Source organism: Triticum urartu, chromosome 3A (genome assembly GCF_056163025.1).
Source record: "Triticum urartu cultivar PI428250 chromosome 3A, HENAU_Tu73, whole genome shotgun sequence".
Taxonomy (NCBI): Eukaryota; Viridiplantae; Streptophyta; class Magnoliopsida; order Poales; family Poaceae; genus Triticum; species Triticum urartu.
This window is the reverse complement of record NC_141875.1, coordinates 546,940,738-546,965,618: the sequence shown is the minus strand read 5'-3', so window position 1 is coordinate 546,965,618 and position 24,881 is coordinate 546,940,738. Positions and strand designations below refer to the sequence as shown.

The following is a 24,881-nucleotide window of genomic DNA, read 5'->3' as shown; positions in this document are numbered from 1 at the left end:
CCGATATGACCTAAACGGCAATGCCACAAATAAGTTGCACTATCATTATCAACTCTGCATCTTTTGGCTTCAACACTATGAATATGTGTATTACTACTATCGAGATTTAATAAAAATAGACCACTCTTTAAGGGTGCATGACCATAAAAGATATTACTCATATAAATAGAACAACCATTATTCTCAGATTTAAATGAATAACCGTCTCGCATTAAACAAGATCCAGATATAATGTTCATGCTTAACGCTGGCACCAAATAACAATTATTTAGGTCTAATATTAATCCCGAAGGTAGATGTAGAGGTAGCGTGCCGACTGCGATCACATCGACTTTGGAACCGTTTCCCACGCGCATCGTCACCTCGTCCTTTGCCAATCTTCGCTTAATCCGTAGTCCCTGTTTCGAGTTGCAAATATTAGCAACAGAACCAGTATCAAATACCCAGGTGCTACTGCGAGCATTAGTAAGGTACACATCAATAACATGTATATCACATATACCTTTGTTCACCTTGCCATCCTTCTTATCCGCCAAATACTTGGGGCAGTTCCGCTTCCAGTGACCAGTCTGCTTGCAGTAGAAGCACTCAGTTTCAGGCTTAGGTCCAGGTTTGGGTTTCCTCTCTTGAGTAGCAACTTGCTTGCCGTTCTTTTTGAAGTTCCCCTTCTTCTTCCCTTTGCCCTTTTTCCTGAAACTAGTGGTCTTGTTGACCATCAACACTTGATGCTCCTTTTTGATTTCTACCTCCGCAGCTTTTAGCATTGCGAAGAGCTCGGGAATAGTCTTGTTCATCCTTTGCATATTATAGTTCATCACGAAGCTCTTGTAGCTTGGTGGCAGTGATTGGAGAATTCTGTCAATGACGCAATCATCTGGAAGATTAACTCCCAATTGAATCAAGTGATTATTATACCCAGACATTTTGAGTATATGCTCACTGACAGAACTGTTCTCCTCCATCTTGCAGCTATAGAACTTATTGGAGACTTCATATCTCTCAATCCGGGCATTTTCTTGAAATATTAACTTCAACTCGTGGAACATCTCATATGCTCCATGACGTTCAAAAAGTCGTTGAAGTCTCGATTCTAAGCCGTAAAGCATGGCACACTGAACTATTGAGTAGTCATCAGCTTTGCTCTGCCAGACGTTCATAACATCCGGCGTTGCTCCTGCAGCAGGCCTGGCACCCAGTGGTGCTTCCAGGACGTAATTCTTCTGTGCAGCAATGAGGATAATCCTCAAGTTACGGACCCAGTCCGTGTAATTGCTACCATCATCTTTCAACTTTGCTTTCTCAAGGAACGCATTAAAATTCAACGGAACAACAGCACGAGCCATCTATCTACAAACAAGCATAAACAAGCAAGATACTTATTAGGTACTAAGTTTCATGATAAATTTAAGTTCAGTTAATTTACTTAAAGAACTCCCACTTAGATAGACATCCCTCTAATCCTCTAAGTGATTACGTGATCCAAATCAACTAAACCATGTCCGATCATCACGTGAGATGGAGTAATTTCATTGGTGAACATCATTATGGCGAGCTTGTGCTTCCACGACTATCGCTACCGTTTAGTGATAAAGTAAAGCATTACAGCGCGATTGCATTGCATACAATAAAGCGACAACCATATGGCTCCTGCCAGTTGCCGATAACTCGGTTACAAAACATGATCATCTCATACAACAAAATTTAGCATCATGTCTTGACCATATCACATCACAACATGCCCTGCAAAAACAAGTTAGACGTCCTCTACTTTGTTGTTGCAAGTTTTACGTGGCTGCTACGGGCTTAAGCAAGAACTAATCTTACCTACGCATCAAAACCACAATGATAGTTTGTCAAGTTGGTTCTGTTTTAACCTTCGCAAGGACCGGGCGTAGCCACACTTGGTTCAACTAAAGTTGGAGAAACTGTCACCCACAAGCCACCTTTGTGCAAAGCACGTCGGGAGAACCGGTCTCGCGTAAGCGTACGCGTAATGTCGGTCTGGGCCGCTTCATCCAACAATACCGCCGAACCAAAGTATGACATGCTGGTAAGCAGTATGACTTATATCGCCCACAACTCACTTGTGTTCTACTCGTTCATATAACATCAACATATAAAACCTAGGCTCGGATGCCACTGTTGGGGAACGTAGTAATTTCAAAAAAATTCCTACGCACACACAAGATCATGGTGATGCATAGCAACGAGAGGGGAGAGTATGATCTACGTACCTTGTAGATCGACAACGGAAGCGTTTGGTTGATGTAGTCGTACGTCTCCACGGTCCGACCGATCAAGCACCGAAACTATGGCACCTCCGAGTTCTAGCACACGTTCAGCTCGATGACGATCCCCGGACTCCGATCCAGCAAAGTGTCGGGGAAGAGTTCCGTCAGCACGACGGCGTGGTGACGATCTTGATGTACTACTGCAGTAGGGCTTCGCCTAAACTCCGCTACAATATTATCGAGGACTATGGTGGAAGGGGGCACCGCACACGGCTAAGAATATGATCACGTGGATCAACTTGTGTGTTTCTGGGGTGCCCCTGCCTCCGTATATAAAGGACTAAGGGAGGGGGGTGCGGCCGGCCATGGAGAGGCGCGCCAGGAGAGTCCTACTCCCTCTGGGATTAGGATTCCCCCCCCCCCAATCCTAGTTGGTATAGGATTCGCGGAGGAGGGAAAGGAGAGAGAGGGGCCGGCCCCCTCTCCTTGTCCTATTCGGACCAAGGGAGGGGAGGGGCGCGCGGCCCATGTTGGGCTGCCTCTTCTCTTTTCCACTAAGGCCCACTATGGCCCATATATCTCCCGGGGGGTTCCGCTAACCTCCCGGTACTCCGGTAAAATCCCGATTTCACTCGGAACACTTCCGATATCCAAACATAGGCTTCCAATATATCAATCTTTATGTCTCGACCATTTCGAGACTCCTCGTCATGTCCGTGATCACATCCGGGACTCCGAACAACCTTCGGTACATCAAAATGCATAAACTCATAATATAACTGTCATCGTAACCTTAAGCGTGCGGACCCTACGGGTTCGAGAACAATTAGACATGACCGAGACATGTCTCCGGTCAATAACCAATAGCGGGACCTGGATGCCCATATTGGCTCCTACATATTCTACGAAGATCTTTATCGGTCAGACCGCATAACAACATACGTTGTTCCCTTTGTCATCGGTATGTTACTTGCCCGAGATTCGATCGTCGGTATTCCAAATACCTAGTTCAATCTCGTTACCGGCAAGTCTCTTTACTCGTTCTGTAATACATCATCCCGCAACTAACTCATTAGTTGCAATGCTTGCAAGGCTTAAGTGATGTGCATTACCGAGAGGGCCCAGAGATACCTCTCCGACAATCGGAGTGACAAATCCTAATCTCGAAATACGCCAACCCAACATGTACCTTTGGAGACACCTGTAGAGCTCCTTTATAATCACCCAGTTACGTTGTGACGTTTGGTAGCACACAAAGTGTTCCTCTGGCACACGGGAGTTGCATAATCTCATAGTCATAGGAACATGTATAAGTCATGAAGAAAGCAATAGCAACATACTAAACGATCGGGTGCTAAGCTAATGGAATGGGTCATGTCAATCAGATCATTCACTTAATGATGTGATCCCGTTAATCAAATAACAACCACTTGTTCATGGTTAGGAAACATAACCATCTTTGATTAACGAGTTAGTCAAGTAGAGGCATACTAGTGACACTTTGTTTGTCTATGTATTCACACATGTATTATGTTTCCGGTTAATACAATTCTAGCATGAATAATAAACATTTATCATGGTATAAGGAAATAAATAATAACTTTATTATTGCCTCTAGGGCATATTTCCTTCAGTTAGTACCAAAAGATGATATAAAATGACTATAAAATGATTATAAAACATCCAAGATTGATAATAAAACAGCATGGAACAATCAAAAATTATAGATACGTTGGAGAAATATCAGTGATCCAACCAATCAAGCACCGAATGTACGACACCTCCGAGTTCAGCACATGTTCAGCTCGATGACGTCCCTCGAACTCTTGATCTAGCAAAGTGTCGAGGGAGAGTTTCGTCAGCACGACGGCGTGGTGACGATGATGGTGATGTGATCCGCGTAGGGCTTCGCCTACGCACTACGACAATATGATCGGACGAGTAAACTGTGGAGGGGGCCACCGCATACGGCTAAGAGAACAATTGATGTGCTTTGGGGTGCCCCCTGCCCCCGTATATAATGGAGGAGAGGGAGGAGGCCGGGCATAGGGGGCGTGCCATGGGGGTGGGAACCGACTTGGACTCCTAGTCCTAGTCGGCCCCCTTCCTTTCTTTCGGAGGGGGAAAAGGGAAGGAGAGGGAGAGGGAGAAGGAACTCCCCTTGTCCAATTCGTACACCCATGGGAGGCACCCCTTGTGGGCTGCCCTCTCTCTCCCCTATGGACCATGTTGGCCCATTACTCCCCCCCCGGGGGGGGGGGGTCCGGTAACCTCCCGGTACTCCGATAAATACCCGAAACACTGCGAAGCCTTCCGATGTTCGAATACTATCGTCCAAAATATCAATCTTCACCTCTCAACTACTTTGAGACTCCTCGTCATGTCCGTGACCTCATCCAGGACTCCAAACAATCTTCGGTCACGAAACACATTACTCATAATACAAATCATCATCGAATGTTAAGCGTGCGGACCCTACGGGTTTGAGAACTTTGTAGACATGACTGAGACACATCTCCGATCAATAACCAACAACGGAACTTGGATGCTCATATTGGTCCCTACATATTCTACGAAGATCTTTATTGGTCAAACCGCAATGACAACATACGTTATTCCCTTTGTCATCAGTATGTTACTTGCCCGAGATTCGATCATCGGTATCTTCATACCTAGTTCAATCTCGTTACTGGCAAGTCTCTTTACTCGCTCTGTAATGCATCATCCCACAACTAAATAATTAGTCACATTAGTTGCAAGGCTTATCGTGATGTGCATTACTGAGAGGGCCCAGAGATACCTCTCCGATACTCAGAGTGACAAATCCTAATCCCGATCTATGCCAACCCAACAAACACCTTCAGAGACACCTGTAGAGCATCTTTATAATCACCCAGTTATGTTGTGACCTTTGATAGCACACAAGGTGTTCCTCTGGTATTCGGGAGTTGCATAATCTCATAGTCAAAGGAATATGTATAAGTCATGAAGAAAACAATAGCAATAAAACTTAACGATCATTATGCTAAGCTAACGGATGGGTCTTGTCCATCACATCATTCTCCTAACGATGTGATCTCATTCATCAAATGACAATACATGTCTATGGTCAGGAAACTTAACCATCTTTGATTAACGAGCTAGTCAAGTAGAGGCATACTAGGGACACTCTATTTTGTCTATGTATTCACACATGTATCAAGTTTCCGGTTAATACAATTCTAGCATGAATAATAAACATTTATCATGATATAAGGAAATATAAATGACAACTTTATTATTGCCTCTAGGGCATATTTCCTTCATGTCATTCGTGTTGTCATAGCGATTGATATGGACGTCCACGGTTCCGTTATCGGTCACTGAATGAAGGGTGTTCGTTCATGTCTATGTTTTACCGAACCTACAGGGTCACAAGCTTAAGATAATCAAAATCTACCGAGTGTTAGTTGGATGAGAGTATCAAGGATTTATTTGTTAAATTGTTATGTTAATATTTTGAATAGTTCCGAGAGGAACCGGAAGTGTTTCGGGGTCACCCGAAGGGTTTTAGAGCTTATCGGGAAGTATCGGATATTCCCGATAAATAATATATAGGTGGAAAATGTTTCCAATGATGTTAAATTAATAATAAAGACTCCAGTAATTGTTAGGAGGTTTTATATTTAATTTACTATCAACGGGCCTTAAAAGGCCAAGTGGTGGAAGGAGAATTGGGCCACTTGGGCCCAATAGAAGGAAAGGGGAGGCCGAATTGGAGGGGATTTCCCCCTCCTTGGCCATCCAAAGGGGAGGTTTTCCTCCCCCTTGGGCGCCCCCTCTCCCCTCCCTCCAACCTACATATACTTAAGGACGTTGGCCCTTTGAACACACAAGTTTTGGAGCCTCCTCTAGTTCATCTAGTTCTAGTTGACCCTAATTGATCTAATTAGAGCTAGACCTAGTTCCTCTAATCTTCATAATTAGAAGCCCAGTGTGGTTCTAATCTCCTCGCTTTAACTATCTAGCGACGATTAGCTCTGGACGGCGAAGCGCTGCCGGATCATGAAGGCCGTATGCTTGGAACCAAGTAGAGAGGCCGTGCTTTCGGTCTTCCGTCTGTGGGATCGTTCGTGGGCATTCGCGGGATCATTCATCTACGGTTTGAGGGACTCCAAGTACGATCTACACTGACTCATCTAGTTCCGCTGCACTCCGTTGTCGGTAACAATCGTGATCCAAACCTTATATGCATCTTTATATTGTTCCTAGTTGATCGTAGGGCTTTTTTTGTTTTCTACTATGTTTCCCAAAAATGGCATCATGAGTTGTTCTATGAGTAGATGCAGGTTTCGATCTAGATTACATGTGGATGCGATGCTTTGATGTTCTTGCTATGCTTCCCACGAGTGTTTCTTCGGTTCAGTTCATTGGCTGCATGATGTAGCTTTGTACAAATTTCTGACAATTGATCGGCTCTGCCCGTCGACGATCTGCTGACAGTTCCTTGGGCTTCATCATAGTCAAGAATAGTGAACCATTGCGTGCACAAGAGGGCGATGAAGATGAACGATCTTCTAGGGGCTCATGCGTATTTGACGAAGTTTAGTGTGGGGCTAGAGATTTTTAATTAAGTCTCTTCCCTCACACACCTCAAAATTAATCTAGCAACAAGAATTGTCACCTTGATTGTGTATGTAGGTAGCTAGTTTTATCCGTAAACCCTAGAAGCCACGTAAATAAAATTTGCCAAACCGATTAGAGGACATCTAACTTGGTTTTGCAGGTTTGCATATGATGTGGTATAGCCTTCGTCATGATAATGATTTTATGTATGAGATGGTTATATATTGTAATGTTAAGTGGCCTGCGTGTCACGGCATGATGGCCGGAGCCACCGGATTGCCATTTTAATGTAATAGATCTAGAAAGAGCCTACGTGTTATGGGTGATGGTGGCAAGTGTACACGGAAGACCCGAAGCTTCACCAGGCGCAGGGAGGAGGTGCTGAAATTTTCATGCCATGACGTTTTCTGAAATTGGTGCCGCGACAACATTTTTGAAATGGTCGCCACGACAATGTTTTCTGAATTTGGCGCCATGACAACATTTTTGAAACGGCTGCCACGGCAATGATTTTTCTACCGCCACGACGATGTTTCAACTTTAGATGCAAGAAGACCGCAGAGACTTCTCGGCGCCCAGGGCTATACCATATCATGCTATTACGAATTGAGTGAGATATTTACCCTTTTGTTGTTTGCACCCTTTGATTGAGCAGTAGACAATTATTAGGGTGATCTCTCATAGTAACCATCAAGTTAAAAGGTGCTCTTCCTAGTGTTGCAACTGTCTATAAGATCTGGCTTTCCGGATTGCATCGTGTCCACATGAATACAAACGGATCACCGAGTGTAAGACGAGCGAGGTCAGACCAAGCAAGCAGATAGCACTCGGTTGTCTTGAAGTTATGGCAGAATCATTATTACAACACTTTAAACATTATCAGGATTATCCATAATACACTATCAGGTGATCTATAGTGGTTCGCTCTAAATACACTATGACCATTACTAGAACACTTCAAATAACCTTATGTCTCTCAAGCTCATGTCACCTTGGAATTTAGGGAGAATCAATTTATCCCAAGCAAACCAAGCCATCTTTTTTCTTTTCATTCTCCACGCTCCACCAATCTTGATCATCACATACACATGCCCGCAATTTGAATACACTCATAACATGGATCCCGAGAGCGCTTCAGAAATTGTTTTAATATCATGGTGTGTACCGGAAATCACTAATGGATCCCGACCTCCATGGAGGCTGAATTAATAAATAATCAAAAATCATCTTTTTTGTTTCAAAAAAATTGACAAAAAACATACACATAAGGATGTATATTAAATGTTTGTAAATTTTCACGGTAAATAAGTTTTATGTGAGCTACACAAAAAATAATCATGTGTTTCTACCATGTATACTGTTCACCATAAAAGTTCATGATTTGCTTTGTGTAGCACACATATGTGTATTTTCATCATGAAAATTTACACCAATGCAGTATACATCCTACTTTTCCGTAAAAAAACATCCTAATGTACTTGTCTATTTTTTCAGAATTATTTAACTTAAGCAAGTGCAATTATCACATGCCTGATTGTTGATCGGTGGATTAAAATGTACTTGCACATGATTACCCAAGACTTTGTTAGCCTGACATGCATGTTCTAACTGAAAGGAACGGTGGTTATGGGGTTGACTATGGATTGTCCACACAATTAATCCATATGTACACCTGATATGGTATAATAGTGTTCACACGTAGCCTCATGAGAGCATGACTGATTACCGTAAGACTGTCAGGTATGCTCACAAATTGTACTCCAAAATGGTTGTAGTTGTAAGCAATGACGTGCTAGCAGTTCAGAGTTTGAATATTCATTCTAGTGTTCGAACTTGAAATAAAATCTGAGATTTAACCTTATCGCATCCTCCTAAGTTACAAACAAATCATTTGATTATTGGAAACAACTGAATAGTGTTAAAAGAATGTTTTTCCATCATGGTCTAACAAATGGTCACGCTCACATAACTGAATTCTGATAAACTTTGAAGGACAACGTTAATCCTCTTCACAAGTTCACCGAATAACATCAAAAGTCTGTCTTTACTTTGTTTTTTCTGATAAAGATCATACGTCTGTTGCCGGCCGGCCTACTAGAAGTTCATGCTTCATCGCAATACAAGACATCCCATCCACTAAGAGAACTTCAAAAGTGCCTCCTGACTCCTGTATTTTGCTAGGGGGAAACGGCACATGGGTATGATTCTGTTTAATCAGCGTATCCGTGTCTTAAGTCTTAACCGTCAAGAGCTAACGGCCATCCCGAGCAAATCAAGGCATGTTCAACCCAATAATTGTTATGCTGACCAATCCTAACGAAAATCATCACATATAAAATCTCCATAATCAATCAAGCTTACAATTATTAGCAACCAACACACAAGCTCTGATGATATGAACACTATAAATAGGGACGCCATTACCATTGCAAAGCACAAGACAAAAACCTTGAGGACTTGCCTGCCTTGCTACATTACTTACTAGGTGTACTCTGAAATTGAAATGGAGACTCCTTCTCTGCTTCTTTTCACCACTTTGTTGGCCTTTGCATTCAAGGCCTCCGTTGCTCAATGGACGCCTGCATTTGCTACATTCTATGGCGGCAGCGACGCGTCGGACACCATGGGTAAGGTTTCTTTTATGCTTGAGCTGCATGCATTATTTGGATGCCGCAGATCCTGGATCTTCTTTTACTAAGCAGGACGCAACTTACACAAATATGCAGGTGGTGCGTGCGGGTACGGAAACTTGTACAACGCCGGGTACGGGGTCAATTCAGCCGCGTTGAGCACGGCGCTCTTCAACAACGGCGCATCGTGCGGCATGTGCTTCACCATCACCTGCGACGCAAGCAAGACGCCGTCGTGCAAACAGGGCACGTCCATCACCATCACGGCAACCAACTTCTGCCCGCCCAACTACGCCCTGGCCAGCGACAACGGCGGATGGTGCAACCCGCCGCGGCAGCACTTCGACATGTCGCAGCCCGCGTGGGAGACCATCGCCGTCTATCAAGCCGGCATTGTGCCCGTCAACTACAGGAGGGTTCCCTGCCAAAGGAGTGGGGGCATGAGGTTCACCATCAACGGGAACGACTACTTTGAGCTCGTGACGGTGGCAAATGTCGGCGGTAGCGGCGTGGTGTCCCAAATGTGGATCAAGGGGTCCAAAACTGACTGGATGGTAATGAGCAGGAACTGGGGTGCTAGCTGGCAGAGCAATGCCTACCTCAACGGCCAGAGTATATCCTTCAGGGTACAGACCGACGACGGACGGGTCATCACGGCCGACAATGTTGCGCCGTACAACTGGTGGTTCGGTGGCACCTACACTTCGTGGCAGCAGTTCTAATATCTTGCGAGGTTGATGTAGGTACTCAGTCAAGGGTACTCAAATAGTCTGGCCCGATGATTTCATCTGAGGCTGTATCTCCTCTTTTGTTTCTTTGTATCTCTGTTTTGCCTGTCCAAGTTTTTGTACTTGGCTTCTATTAATTCTCTTGTGTCGTAAGATCATAAGATTATATGTGTGTGCCCAACATCCGAAGAGGTGGAGCTGTTTAATATGGGGTCGCCTGTTTGTGCTTGAATTGTAGTTGACTTTCTTTTCTTTTGGGTTGAAATCCAACGGCTTGGACAGTTTCGTCCTCCCACTTCTTCCTCCTGTATCCAATGACATTCTTCTATATATGTGACGTCTCAAAGTTAATCGTGCATTAATCATATACACAAATGTACACGATCAAGATCGAAGAATCACGAGAAGATATCACGACACGACTCTAAACGTAAATTAAAATAATACAATCTTTATATCACACACGAGAGCATTAGTGATTAGCGTCAGACTGCTCACAAATGATGTACTCCAAAATGGTTGCAGCGTAAGCAATGACGTGCTAGCAGTTCAAAGATTGAACATTCATTCCAGTGTTAGAACTCCAACGAGGATTGATGATTAATCCAAAAAACTGAATAGTGTTAAAGAAAGGATTTTCGTTAACCGCCAAACAGATCGTCACGCTGGTATAGTTGAATTATGATAAACTTGAAAGGACAAGGTCCCAATCCTCTTCACAAGTTCAGATATCTTGCCATTTCAATATTTCATCGGCATAACTGAATAACATCACAAGTCTGTCTGCCGGCCGGCCGGACTTCATCGCAGTACAAGACATCCCATCCACTAAGAGAACTTGAAAGCAGTGCCTCGTGTACTTTGCTCGGGAAAAACGGCACATGGGTATGATGCTGTTTAATCCGCGGTATTGTGCCTGTCAACTACAGGAGGGTTCCCTGTCAAAGGAGTGGGGGGCATGAGGTTCACCATCAACGAGAACGACTACTTTGAGCTCGTGACGGTGGCAAATGTCGCCGGTAGTGGCGTGGTGTCTCAAATGTGGATTAAGGGGTCCAAGACTGACTGGATGGTAATGAGCAGGAATTGGGGTGCCAGCTGGCAGAGCAATGCCTACCTCAACGGCCAGAGCGTGTCCTTCCGGGTACAGACCGACGACAACCGGGTCGTCACGGCCGACAATGTTGCGCCGTCCAACTGGTGGTTCGGTGGCACCTACACTTCATGGCAACAGTTCTAACATCTTGTGAGGTTAATGTTGGTACTCATCTGTGGGTACTCAAAAACTCAGGCCCGGTGATTTCATCTGAGGTTGTATCTCCTCTTTTCCTTGTTTGTATCTCTGTTTTGCTTGTCCAAGTTTGTGTGCTTAGCTTCCATTAATTCTCTTGTGGCATATGATCATAAGATTATATTTGTGGGTCCAACATCTCAAGAGTAATTTATCTTCAATCAAATCTCTAGCGTTTAATACAGGTCGCTTATTTCTGCCTGACTTTCAGTCGATTCTCTTCACTTTTGCGTTGAAATACAACCGTTGTGACATATCCCTCCTCTAACCAACGGCCCACTTGTATGTACTGCCAACCAACCGCATGTACCAGCTAACCGTGGCCGGCGGCGCTATCGTGCAACCTTCCCGAACTACTCGCACCTGAAACCGTCAAGGCTGAGCCGATGCTCGGTGGCCCAGTGTTGTGGTGCTAGCAATGTAGATTAGGAGCACCATAGTCATGCTTGTTCGCCGAACCAATTAACAAATCATGTGGTCACTTCCCATATTCTCAGTAGATCACCGTGTGCTTCCTATTCTAACAAGTGGTATCATAGTCGGGTGTGTGAGTAATATTCAAAATATTATTTCCAAACATCCAAAAAGTCCATAAAAAGACTTGCATGCACATGACTTGACTTTGTTTTCCGATTTCAAGTCTCGTGAAAATCACAGCTCATTTGCGACTTGTTGAAAAATAACAAACATAAGCTTCATACTTGCAACTATTTTTAAATCATGTTCCATGTGCTTCATCCGCATATTTTAGAAGGGACACCATGTAAGGCCCCGTATGTGAAGCTATTCAAAGTTAGTGTGTTGCTGCCAATCCGGGAATAGAGGTGCATTCTATACATGTCTGTATCGTATAACTTCAACCATACACGTATGGTTAGATGGTACAGGGTACTAGATTATTGGGTGTAGGACCGGTGTATATCCACCAGGGGGTGAATGGAAGGTTTAAAATTTATTCTGGAAACTTAAATACTCTCGGCACAACACCGCGAAATAAAAGTAGACACATATAGTTCTACAAAAGAAAACAACTATGGAAAGAAATCATGATAGAATAGAAAGCATATCTCTCTAAAACGTAACTATCACGACTCAGATAGAAAAATCACGAAATGAAACACTACTGAAAATAAACTATAGAAAGTAATGCGGAAGTTAAATAGAACCAATGGTGCTTGATGGCGACAAGAAATTTGTTCAACCAGTTCACTCTTCTACAAAAGAGATATGTCTGGTCTGAGGACTTGTGATTGAACACAAGAGCAAAACTCTCTCCGTCATATTCTTCTTGAGCAATTTCGTCAACGTGTGTCGATTTACTATCGGTAGATACTTCAGGTGATCTCCATAACCTTCACATACTTTGACTTAGGAGAACACAAGTTTGGTCACTCAGACAGACACCTGACTGTCTAGAGAGTTAGCAGCTCTCAAGAGTAATAAAAGAGTAAGAAGTTCAAAGCGACTTAGATCTCAATGACGCTCAACCCCTATGTAATTTTTGTGCTCTGGGGTTCTGAGCTCTTGGTGGATTCACTCAAATATTTCTAAGAGGATTTCTCAAACAAACTTCTCAAAAAATCAAATGGAGCAGCCGACCATAACGAGAGGCAAGGGTGGCTATTTATAGCCGGAGCAATCTCGAGGGCGAAATTACCATTTTGGGCACGTGGCCCAACTAATGGCCAACCGACACGTTACCAACGGTCGGATTTCAAACGCACATGGCAACTTTACTTGAGGAACAAGTAAAGTTGCCTTCCCTGCTAGAGCAATTCTCTTGCAGCCAGAAGAACTTCTTCTTTGGATGGCGAGTAATTACTTTTCGCATAAAGAGATTTCTCGTAACTCACTTAGGATATTTTTTGGTTAAGCATCATAAAGACAAAATTCTTGAAACACTGAACCCCTCTTAATAGTATAGTGGTCCTATGACTCAAAGAAAGAAAATGAATTATGAAAGAAGATACTGTGTCTTTTCTTTGTCTTCATTCTTCTCAGCTATGGTCAATTTCTCTCGGACTCCATGCATAGTAATTGCAGCATCTCGGCAATATATTTGGGGGTCATCTCCGACACGCAATCTCTTCGATTGCCTTAGCATTCTTCTCTTCTTCGTGGATAATAATCTGTTGAGTTTATAGCAAATCCTATAAACTTAGGGACCTATTCTCTCTGTGTGCACTAGCAAACATATTAGTCCCTCACTGTTTTTGTCCAACATTCTCCAAAACTCTTGGGGCACTTGATTACACCAATAATCTCCCCCTTTTTGGATGATTGCTTATATATCAGTTTAGCATCGAGGAGTAGATAGAGCGTAACAAGTGATGTGCGGAAAGAAAATACAGAAACATACTCCCTTCGTCCCAAATTACTTCTTTTAGATTTGTTAGATATGAATGTATCTAACGCTCCTTATCTAGACAAATATGAGGCAAGTATTTCGGGACGGAGATAATATCTTGAAGATAAATTAAGCTCCCCCTAAATGCATGCATCTTATGAAATATATGATTCTATAAACCTACATATATTTTGAATAAGCTTGGTGGAGGAATAATTCATAACTTCGAGAATAAATGGATTAGGCTAATCAGATAATAGTCCAGGGATAATATAGTGGATCCAAAAGTGAACTCTGATATAATTCCACCTGTAAAATAGATTTGAGAGAGAAATGATAGACGATAGGGGTTATTAATATTACATACCAGAAGCTCAAGAGAATTTTACAGCACGATAAGAATAAAATGTAAGGCAAGTATTGTAGACTCGCAACCACCTATCACAAAACCTACAATTCTATCGTCACTCGATGTCTTCTCCCCTCTTTTGTCAACAGGTGCCAAAAGGAAAGAAAAAACCCAAGGACTTCGTGTCCAGTAGAAGCTAACTCGTCGCCTGAAGATCCTGAATCACTTGGCGGAGAAGTTTCCTCTTATTAGGTGACAACATTGTCTTCGCCTACGTCGGAGTCTTCTTCAGCTTCATTTCTATCGAACAATTGTGGCTCATCTGGGCATGTTGGATCATCTTCAACAACCTTCTTGGCATTGGCATTAGCAATTAGTGTCACAACATTCTTAGCAGACCAAAAGGTTGGCGATGTTGCTTCAGATTCATCAAGAATTTTCTGCAGACTAATCTTCAGCAAATAGGTCTGGGAGCATGGGTCAAAAGAGATGGAGTGTGACTTTGTTAAAGATGATGCGCATCCATTGGAACATCCATAAAGTCATATATCTGCTTGATTTCAGCCTTTGTTAGTTTCTTCTCAAATAAAAACTTTCGAAGCAATTTCTAGAGGTACGTTTAATTTCACCGACAATCAGATAAATAAGGTGAGCTCTGTTTTCAGTGCGATTTAGCTCATTCACCAAATTCTATTTATCTTTTCTATTATCCTCCATGTGCTTCAGAAGGATTTGTATCAACCACTGCCTTCATAATCACAATGGTGGTTGGGGTCTTCCTCTTCGGCTTCTGAGGAGGTGGAGTAGGCTTCTCGAGCCTTGGTAGTGTCACCTCGGAAGTGATTTTCAGAAGTTCACTTTTTGAAGGCGAAACATGTCCTACGGAGTAGATTGGAGGATCATCTTCATCCTCAGAAGAATCTTCGGGATCAACATCATCAACAACATTTTCTTTCCGCTAGCTGGCCTCTTCAGCATTTTTAAAGTACTAGCAGCATTTTTATCATGCTTCTTCTTCGAGCGTCCTTCATCAAGGCCGAGAGCTTTCTATTTCTCAACATCTTGCTTGGTAGGCTCAATATTCTGTTATTCTTTCGCAATAGATCTTTGAAGGAAATATGCCCTAGAGGCAATAATAAAGTTGTCATTTTATATTTCCTTATTCATGATAAAGGTTTATTATTCATGCCAAAATTGTATTGATCGGAAACTTAAATACATGTGTGAATACATAAACAAATACCGTGTCCCTAGTAAGCCTCTACTAGACTAGCTCGTTGATCAAAGATGGTTAAGGTTTCCTAATCATGGACATGTGTTGTAATTTGATAACAGGATCACATCATTAGGAGAATGATGTGATGGACAAGACCCATCCGTTAGCTTAGCATATTGATTGTTCAGTTTATTGCTATTGCTTTCTTCATGTCAAATACATATTCCTCCGACTATGAGATTATGCAACTCCCGAATACCAGAGGAATACCTTGTGTTCTATCAAACGTCACAACAAACTGGGTGATTATAAAGATGCTCTACAGGTATCTTCGAAGGTGTTTGTTGATTTGGCATAGATCAAGATTAGGATTTGTTACTCCGAGTATCGGGGAGGTATCTTTGGGCCCTCTCGGTAGTACACATCATAAGCTTGCAAGCAAATGACTAAGGAGTTAGTCACGAGGTGATGTATTACAAAACAAGTAAAGAGACTTGCCAGTAACGAGATTGAACTAGGTATGAAGATACCAATGATCGAATCTCGGTCAAGTAACATACTGATGGACAAAGGGAATTACGTATGTTGTCATAACGGTTCGATCGATAAATATCTTCGTAGAATATGTAGGAGACAATATGGGCATCCAGGTTCCGCTATTGGTTATTGTCTGGAGAGGTGTCTCGGTCATGTCTACATAGTTCTCGAACCCGTAGGGTCTGCACGCTTAACGTTTGATGACGATATAGTATTATATGAGTTATGTGATTTGGTGACCGAATATTGTTTGGAGTCCCGGATGAGATCACGGACATGATGAGGAGTCTCGAAATGGAAGAGAGGTAAATACTGATATATATATATATATAGGACGATGGTATTCGGACACCAGAAGTGTTTCGGGGGGTACCGGGTACTTATCGGGTCACCGGAAGGGGTTCCGGGCACCCCCGGCAAAAGATATGGGCCTTATGGGCCAAGAGGGGAAACACACCCCCCATAGCAGGTCAGCCAAGGAGGAGTAGGAAAGTGGGGAGGGAAAGGAAAGTGTGGATTAGGATTCCCACTTCCTTCTCTCTCTCCCCCTCCTTCCTTCCCCCTTGGGAAAACATGGTAGGAGGCGCAGGGCAAGGCAGGGCCCTAGGGGGCCGGCGGCCAGCCCTAGGGCATGCCCTGGCCTCTGCCCTCCCCCTCCCACCTATATATATATGTGTGAGAGGGCGCCTAGCACACACCAGATCAATTGTTAGCCGTGTGCGGCGCCCCGCTCCACTGTTTACACCCCCGGTCATATTTTCATAGTGCTTAGGTGAAGCCCTATGGAGATCACTTCACCATCACCGTCATCATGCTATCATGCTGATGGAACTCATCTACTACCTCGACTTCTTGTGGGATCAAGAAGGCGAGGGACGTCACCGAGCTTAAACTGTGCCGAACACGGAGGTGTCGTACATTCGGTACTAGATCAGTTGGATCGCGAAGAAAGTTCGACTGCATCAACCGCATTGTGAAACGCTTTGGCTTACGGTCTACAAGGGTACATAGACACACGCTCCCCCTTGTTGCTATGCATCTCCATGGATAGATCATTACATGTGCGTAGAATTTTTTTTCATTTTCCATGCAACGGTAACGATTCCCAATAGTGGCATCATGAGCCAGGTCTATGCATAGATGATATGCACGAGTAGAACACAAAGAGTTGTGGGCGGTGATAGTCATACTGCTTACCACCAACGTCTTATTTTGATTCAGCGGTATTGTGGGATGAAGGTCCCCGGACCAACCTTACATGTCCATGCACATGAGACCGGTTCCACCGACTGATACGTCCATTTTGCATCATGCTTTTATATCGATATTTATTGCATTATGGGCTGTTATTACACATTATGTCACAATACTTATGCTTATTCTCTCTTATTTTACAAGGTTTACATAATGAGGGAGAATGCCGGCAGCTGGGATTCTAGGCTGGAAAATGAGCAAATATTAGAGACCTATTCTGCACAGCTCCAAAAGTCCTGAAACTTCACGGAAGTCAATTTCAGAATATATAAAAAATACTGAGCGCAAGAAGTTCACCAAGGGGGCCACACCCTGCCCACGAGGGTGGGGGGCACGCCCTACCCCCCTGGCGCGCCCCCCTACCTCGTGGGCCCCCTGGTGGCCCTCCGATGACCATCTTCTGCTATATGAAGTATTTTGATGAGAAAAAAATCATAAGCCATCTCCTTGGACGAAACTCCGCCTCCACGAGGCAGAACCTTGGCGGAACCAATCTAGGGCTCTGGCGGAGCTGTTCTGCCGGGGAAATTTCCCTCCGGGAGGGGGGGGGGAATCATCGCCATCGTCATCACCAACGCTCCTCTCATCAGGAGAGGGCAATCTCCATCAACATCTTCACCAGCACCATCTCCTCTCAAAACCCTAGTTCATCTCTTGTATCCAATTCTTGTCTTCAAGTCCGGGATTGGTACCTGTGGGTTGCTAGTAGTGTTAATTACGCCTTGTAGTTGATGCTAGTTGGTTTATTTGGTGGAAGATCATATGTTCAGATCCTATATGCATATTAATACCACTCTGATTATGAACATGAATATGCTTTGTGAGTAGTTACGTTTGTTCCTGAGGACATGGGAGAAGTCTTGCTATTAGTAGTCATGTGAATTTGGTATTCGTTCGATATTTTGATGAGATGTATGTTGTCTCTACTCTAGTGGTGTTATGTGAACGTCGACTACATAACACTTCGCCATTATTTATGCCTAGAGGAAGGCATTGGGAAGTAATAAGTAGATGATGGGTTACTAGAGTGACAGAAGCGTAAACCCTAGTTTATGTGTTGCTTCGTAAGGGGCTGATTTGGATCCATATGTTTCATGCTATGGTTAGGTTTACCTTAATACTTTTGTTGTAGTTGCGGATGCTTGCAATAGAGGTTAATCATAAGTAAGGACAGTACCCAAGCACCGGTCCACCCACATACCAAATTATCAAAGTACCGAATGCGAATCATATGATCGTGATGAAACCTAGCTTCACGATATTCCCATGTGTCCTCGGGAGCGCTTTTCTCTATATAAGAGTTTGTCCAGGCTTGTCCTTTGCTACAAAAAGGATTGGGCCACCTTGCTGCACTTTATTTACTTTTGTTACTTGTTGCTCGTTACAAATTATCCTATCACAAAACTATCTGTTACCACTTATTTCAGTACTTGCAGAGAATACCTTGCTGGAAACCACTTATCATTTCCTTCTGCTCCTCGTTGGGTTCGACACTCTTACTTATCGAAAGGACTACGATAGATCCCCTATACTTGTGGGTCATCACCGACTCACATTCAACTAGTTTTGCATAAAGGTGGCTGGCGGGTGTCTGTTTCTCCTACTTTAGTTGAATCGAATTTGACTACAGATGGTACTTGAAGAAGGTTAAAATAGAAAACTTGACAAATCACTGTTGTGGTTTTATGCGTAGGTTAGAACGGTTCTTGCTAGAAGCCCGTAGCAGCCACGTAGAACTTGCAACAACAAAGTAGAGGATGTCTAAATTGTTTTTGCAGGGCATGTTCTGATGTGATATGGTCAAGACATGATGTGATAAACGTGCATGCGATGATCATGTTTTGTAAGTTATCGGCAACCGGCAGGAGCCTTATGGTTGTCTCTCTATTGTATGAAGTCAAAATGCCATGTAATTGCTTTACTTTATCATTATGCGTTAGCGATAGTTGTAGAAGAAATAGTTGGCAAGCTGACCACGACACAACGATGGAGATCAAGGTGTCGAGCCGGTGACGATGGAGATCATGATGATGCTTTGGAGATGGAGATCAAAAGCACAACATGATGATGGCCATATCATGTCACATATTCTGATTGCATGTGATGTTTATCTTTTATGCATCTTATTTTGCTTAGAACGGCGGTAGCATTATAAGATGATCCCTTCACTTAATTTCAAGATAAAAGTGTTCTCCCTGAGTATGCACCGTTGCTACAGTTCGCCGTTTCGAGACACCACATGATGATCGGGTGTGATAGACTCTACGTTCACATACAACGGGTGCAAGACAGTTTTGCACATGCGGAATACTTGGGTTAAACTTGACGAGCCTAGCATGCACAGACATGGTCTGAGAACACTGGAGACCGAAAGGTCGAACATGAGTCATATAGTAGATATGATCAACATAGAGATGTTCACCATTGATGACTACCCTATCTCACGTGATGATCGGACATGGGTTAGTTGATTTCGATTATGTATTGCTTAAATAACTTGAGGGGTGTTAATTTAAGTGGGAGTTCATTAGTAATTTGATTAAATGAACTTAAATTTATCATGAACTTAGTCTTAATAGTTTTTGCATATCTATGTTGTAGATCAATAGCTCGCAATATAGCTCCCCTATTTTTGATATGTTCCTAGAGAAAAATAAGTTGAAATATGATAGTAGCAATGATGTGGACCGGGTCCGTGATCTGAGGATTATCCTCATTGCCGCACAAAAGAATTATGTCCTTGATGCACCGCTAGGTGACAGACCTATTGCAGGAACAGATGCAGATGTTATGAACGTTTGGCAAGCTCGATATGATGACTACTTAATAATTTAGTGTGACATGCTTTACGACTTAGAACTGGGACTTCAGAAATGTTTTGAACGCCACGTAGCATATGAGATGTTCCAAGAGCTGAATTGGTATTTCAAAGTCATGCCCGTGTCGAGAGGTATGAGACCTCTGACAAGCACTTTGCCTACAAGATGGAGGAGAATAGCTCAACTAGTGAGCATGTGCTCAGAATGTCTGGGTACTACAATCGCTTGAATCAAGTGGGAGTTAATCTTCCAGATAAGATAGTGATTGACAAGTTCTCTAGTCACTATCACCAAGCTACTAGAACTTCATGATGAACTATAATATGCAGGGGATGACGAAAATGATTCCCGGGCTCTTCGCGTTGCTGAAATCGGCGATGGTAGAAATCAAGAAAGAGCATCAAGTGTTGATGGTTAACAAGACCACTAGTTTCAAGAAAAAGGGCAAGGGAAAGAGAGGGAACTTCAAGAAGAATGTCAAGCAAGTTGCCACTCCCATGAAGAAGCCCAAAGCTGGACCCAAGCCTGAAACTGAGTGCCTCTACTTCAAAGGAAATGGTCACTGGAAACGGAACTGCCCCAAATACTTGGCAGATAAGAAGGATGGCAAAGTGAACAAAGGTATATTTGATATACACGTTATTGTTGTGTACCTTACTAGTATTAATATAGCCTTGGGTATTTGATACCGGTTGAGTTGCTAAGATTAGTAACTTGAAACAGGAGTTGCAGAATAAACGGAGACTAGTGAGGTGACGATGTGTGTTGGAAGTGATTCCAAGGTTGATACGATCACCATTGCACACTCCATCTACCTTTGGGATTAGTGTTGAACCTAAATACATGTTATTTGGTGTTTGTGTTGAGCATGAATGTGATTTGATCATGTTTATTGCAATAAGGTTATTCATTTAAGCCAAAGAATAATTGTTGTTCTATTTACATGAATAAAACCTTCTATGGTCATACACCCAATGTGAATGGTTTATTTAATCTCGATCATGGTGATACACATATTCATAATATTGATGCGAAAATATGCAAAGTTAATAATGATAGTGCAACATACTTGTGGCACTGCCGTTTAGGTCATATTGGTGTAAAGCGTATGAAGAAACTCCATGCAGATGGGATTTTGGAATCACTTGATTATGAATCATTTGATACTTGTGAACCATGCCTCATGGGCAAGATGACTAAAACTCCATTCTCCAGAACAACGGAGCGAGCTAATGTATGCGGTCCGATGAGTGTTGAAGCACATGGCAGGTATTGTTATTTTCTGACCTTCACAGATGATTTGAGTAGGTATGGGTATATCTACTTGATGAAACACAAGTCTGACACATTTGAAAAGTTCAAAGAATTTCAGAGTGAAGTGGAGAATCATCGTAACAAGAAAATAAAGTTTCATGGAGGCAAATATTTGAGTTACGAGTTTGGCGTTCATTTAAAACAATGTGGAATAGTTTCACAACTCACGCCACCTGGAACACCACAGCGTAATGGTGTGTCCGAACGTTGTAACAGTACTTTATTAGAAAGTGCGATATATGATGTCTCTTATCGATTTACCACTATCATTTTGGAGTTATGAATTAGAGACAGCCGCATTCGCGTTAAATAAGGCACCGTATAAATCCATTGAGACGACACCGTATGAACTATGGTTTTGCAAGAAACCTAACCACTTGTTTCTTAAAGTTTGGGGATGCGATGCTTATGTCAAAAGGCTTCAGCCTGATAAGCTCGAACCTAAATTGGAGAAGTGCGTCTTCATAGGATACCCTAAAGAAACTATTCGATACACCTTCTACCACAGATCCGAAGGCAAGATCTTTGTTGCTAAGAATGGGTCCTTTCTAGAGAAGGAGTTTTCCCTCAAAATAAGTGAGTAGGTGGAAAGTAGAACTTGATGAGGTAATTGTACCTTCTCTCGAATTGGAGAGTAGCACATCAGAGAAATTTGTTCCCGTGATGCGTACACCAATTAAAGACGAAGCTGATGATGGTGATCATGGAACTTCGGGTCAAGTTACTACTGGACTTCGTAGGTCGAACAGAGCACGTTCCACACCAGAGTGGTATGGTCATCCTGTCCTATAAGTCATGTTATTAGACCATGGCGAACTGCTACCTCTTGAGCTTGCGTTGGTTTTTCCCTTGAAGAGGAAAGGGTGATGCGGCAAAGTAGAGTAAGTATTTCCCTCAGTTTTTGAGAACTAAGGTATCAATCCAGTAGGAGACAATGCAACAAGCCACTGAATACCTGCACAAACAAACACCAACTTGCACCCAACGCCACAAAGGGGTTTTCAATCCCTTCACGGTTACTTGCAAAGTGAGATCTGATATAGATGGATAAACGCTAAAGTAATATTTTTGGTATTTTTGATTTATAGATCGAAAAGTAAAAGATTGCAAAGAAAGTAAATAGGAAACTAAAATTGTAGATCGGAAACTTATATGATGGAAAATAGACCCAGGGGCCAAAGGTTTCACTAGAGGCTTCTCTCAAGATAGAAAATATTACGGTGGGTGAACAAATTACCGTCGAGCAATTGATAGAAATGCGCAAAGTCATGACGATATCTAAGGCAATGATCATAAATATAGGCAGCACGTCCATGTCAAGTAGACCGAAACGATTCTGTATCTACTACTATTACTCCACACATCGATCGACTCCTGCCTGCATCTAGAGTATTAAGTTCATAAGAACTGAGTAACGCGTTAAGTAAGATGACATGATGTCGCGGAATTAACTCAAGAAATATGATGAAAACCCCATCTTGTTATCCTCGATGGCAACAATACAATACGTGCCGGTTCCCCTTCTGTCACTAGGATCGAGCACCGCAGGATTGAACCCAAAGCTAAGCACTTCTCCCATTGCAAGAAAAACCAATCTAGTTGGCCAAACCAAATCGATAGTTCGAAGAGACTTGCAAAGATATCAAATCATGCATATAAGAATTTAGAGGAGATTCAAATAATATTCATAGATAAGCTGATCATAAATCCACAATTCATCAGATCTCGGCAAACACACCTGTAACGCCCAAGATGCGGATATATCTCCCACGTGTCGAGGCACAACTTAGAGGCATAACCACATTTTGGTATTGTCGCAAGAAGGGTCATCTTCACACAATCCCATGTACAAGAACAAGGAAGTAAATAGTTGGCTTACAATCGCCACGTCACACAATGATCAAATTATTCATACATTAAACGGAGTACACACAAGGTCCGACTACGGACGAATCCAAATGAAAAGAAGACAACCCCAAATGCTAAATCCTGATCGCGTCCCTACTGGGCACCACTACTGATTATCCGAAAAGGAAACGTAGTAATGGCCAAGGTCTTCGTCGAACTCCCACTTGAGCTCGGTTGCACCACCTGCATCAGTATCATCGGCACCTGCAACTGTTTTCGTAGTATCTGTGAGTCACGAGGACTCAGCAATCTCAAAATCTGCAAGATCAAGACTATTTAAGCTTATAGGATGGATGTGAGTATGGGGTGGAGTTGCAGCAAGCACTAAGAAAATATGGTGGCTAACATACGAGTACAAGAGTAAGATGGGAAACTACGCAACATTTGTAAACTAGAAGTGATCCTGAACTACTTACATTCAAACATAACCCCACCGTGTTCTCTTCCCGAACCTCGTCGAAAAGAGACCATCACGGTTATACATGCGGTTGGTGTATTTTAATAAAGTCAAGTGTCAAGTTCTCTACAACCGGATACTAACAAATTCCCATCTGCCACATAACCGCGGGCACGGCTCTCAAAAGTTTAAACCCCGCAGGGGTGTCCCAAGTTAGCCCATGACAAGCTCATGATCCGCGAAGACAATCCTCCATCGTGGGACCCTCCGATTAGACTCGGAATCCCGGTGCACAAGATATTTCGACAATGGTAAAACTAGTCCAGCAAGACCTCCCGGGCGTGCCGTCACCCTGATAATAGCCGCGCATATCTCGTCTCAGGCCACGTCCGGATGGGTCAGCCTACATGTATATACCAAATACCTCGAGTTTCCTCGAGGCGGCCCCACAGTCTTCCCGGTTTGGACCAACACTCATGAGGAGCACTGGCCCGGGTTGTTGATTAAGTCCACGGGGTCCGGAAAGTCCCTATGCAAGTTTTTAGTTGCGATTAGGCAAATGGTAAAACCAATGTTGAGCCTTGCTGGAGGAGTTTTATTCAAAGAAAACTATCAAGAGGGGCCCATAAACCCTCACCGTGTTAGAGACGCAAAATCAAGGAACATAACACCGGGATGACGGAAAACTAGGGCGGCAAGAGTGGAATAGAACACCAAGCAAAAGGCCAAGCCTTCCACCCTTTACCAAGTATATAGATGCATTAATTAAATAAGAGATATTGTGATATCCCAACATATCCATGTTCCAACATGGAACAACCTGCATGGCACTTGTAACTAGCAACGCTATAAGAGGGGCTGAGCAAAAGCAGTAACATAGCCAAACAACGGTTTGCTAGGAAGGCAGGTTAGAGGCTTGACATGGCAATATGGGAGACATGATAAACAAGTGGTAGGTAGCGCGACATAGCGATAGAACGAACAACTAGCAAGCAAAGATAGAAGTGATATCGGGGGTAATGATCATCTTGCCTGCAAAGTTCTCGGAGTTGTCAAAAGCTTACTCCTCGTAAACGTACTCGACAGGATCCTCATTCACAAACTCGTCTCCCTGCTCTACCCAAATCAAGAACACAAGCAACAGAACAACAATCAATCACGGTGCAATGCACAAACAACATGATGCAAGACATGGCATGGGATGCAAGATATGATGTGCAATGCATATGGTACTCCAGAAGGGAAAAGATGATCA

General features: G+C 43.0%; 1 protein-coding gene across 1 annotated transcript; it reads left to right on the top strand.

Moving 5' to 3' along the window:
* Positions 1–9,278: 9,278 nt before the first annotated feature.
* On the top strand, positions 9,279–10,543 carry LOC125548696 (expansin-A8). The gene is made up of 2 exons (XM_048712247.2): positions 9,279–9,463; positions 9,563–10,543. The coding sequence occupies exons 1-2, from the start codon at positions 9,340–9,342 to the stop codon at positions 10,186–10,188; spliced, it is 750 nt and encodes a 249-aa protein (XP_048568204.1). The 5' UTR covers positions 9,279–9,339; the 3' UTR covers positions 10,189–10,543.
* The last annotated feature ends 14,338 nt before the right edge of the window (positions 10,544–24,881 follow it).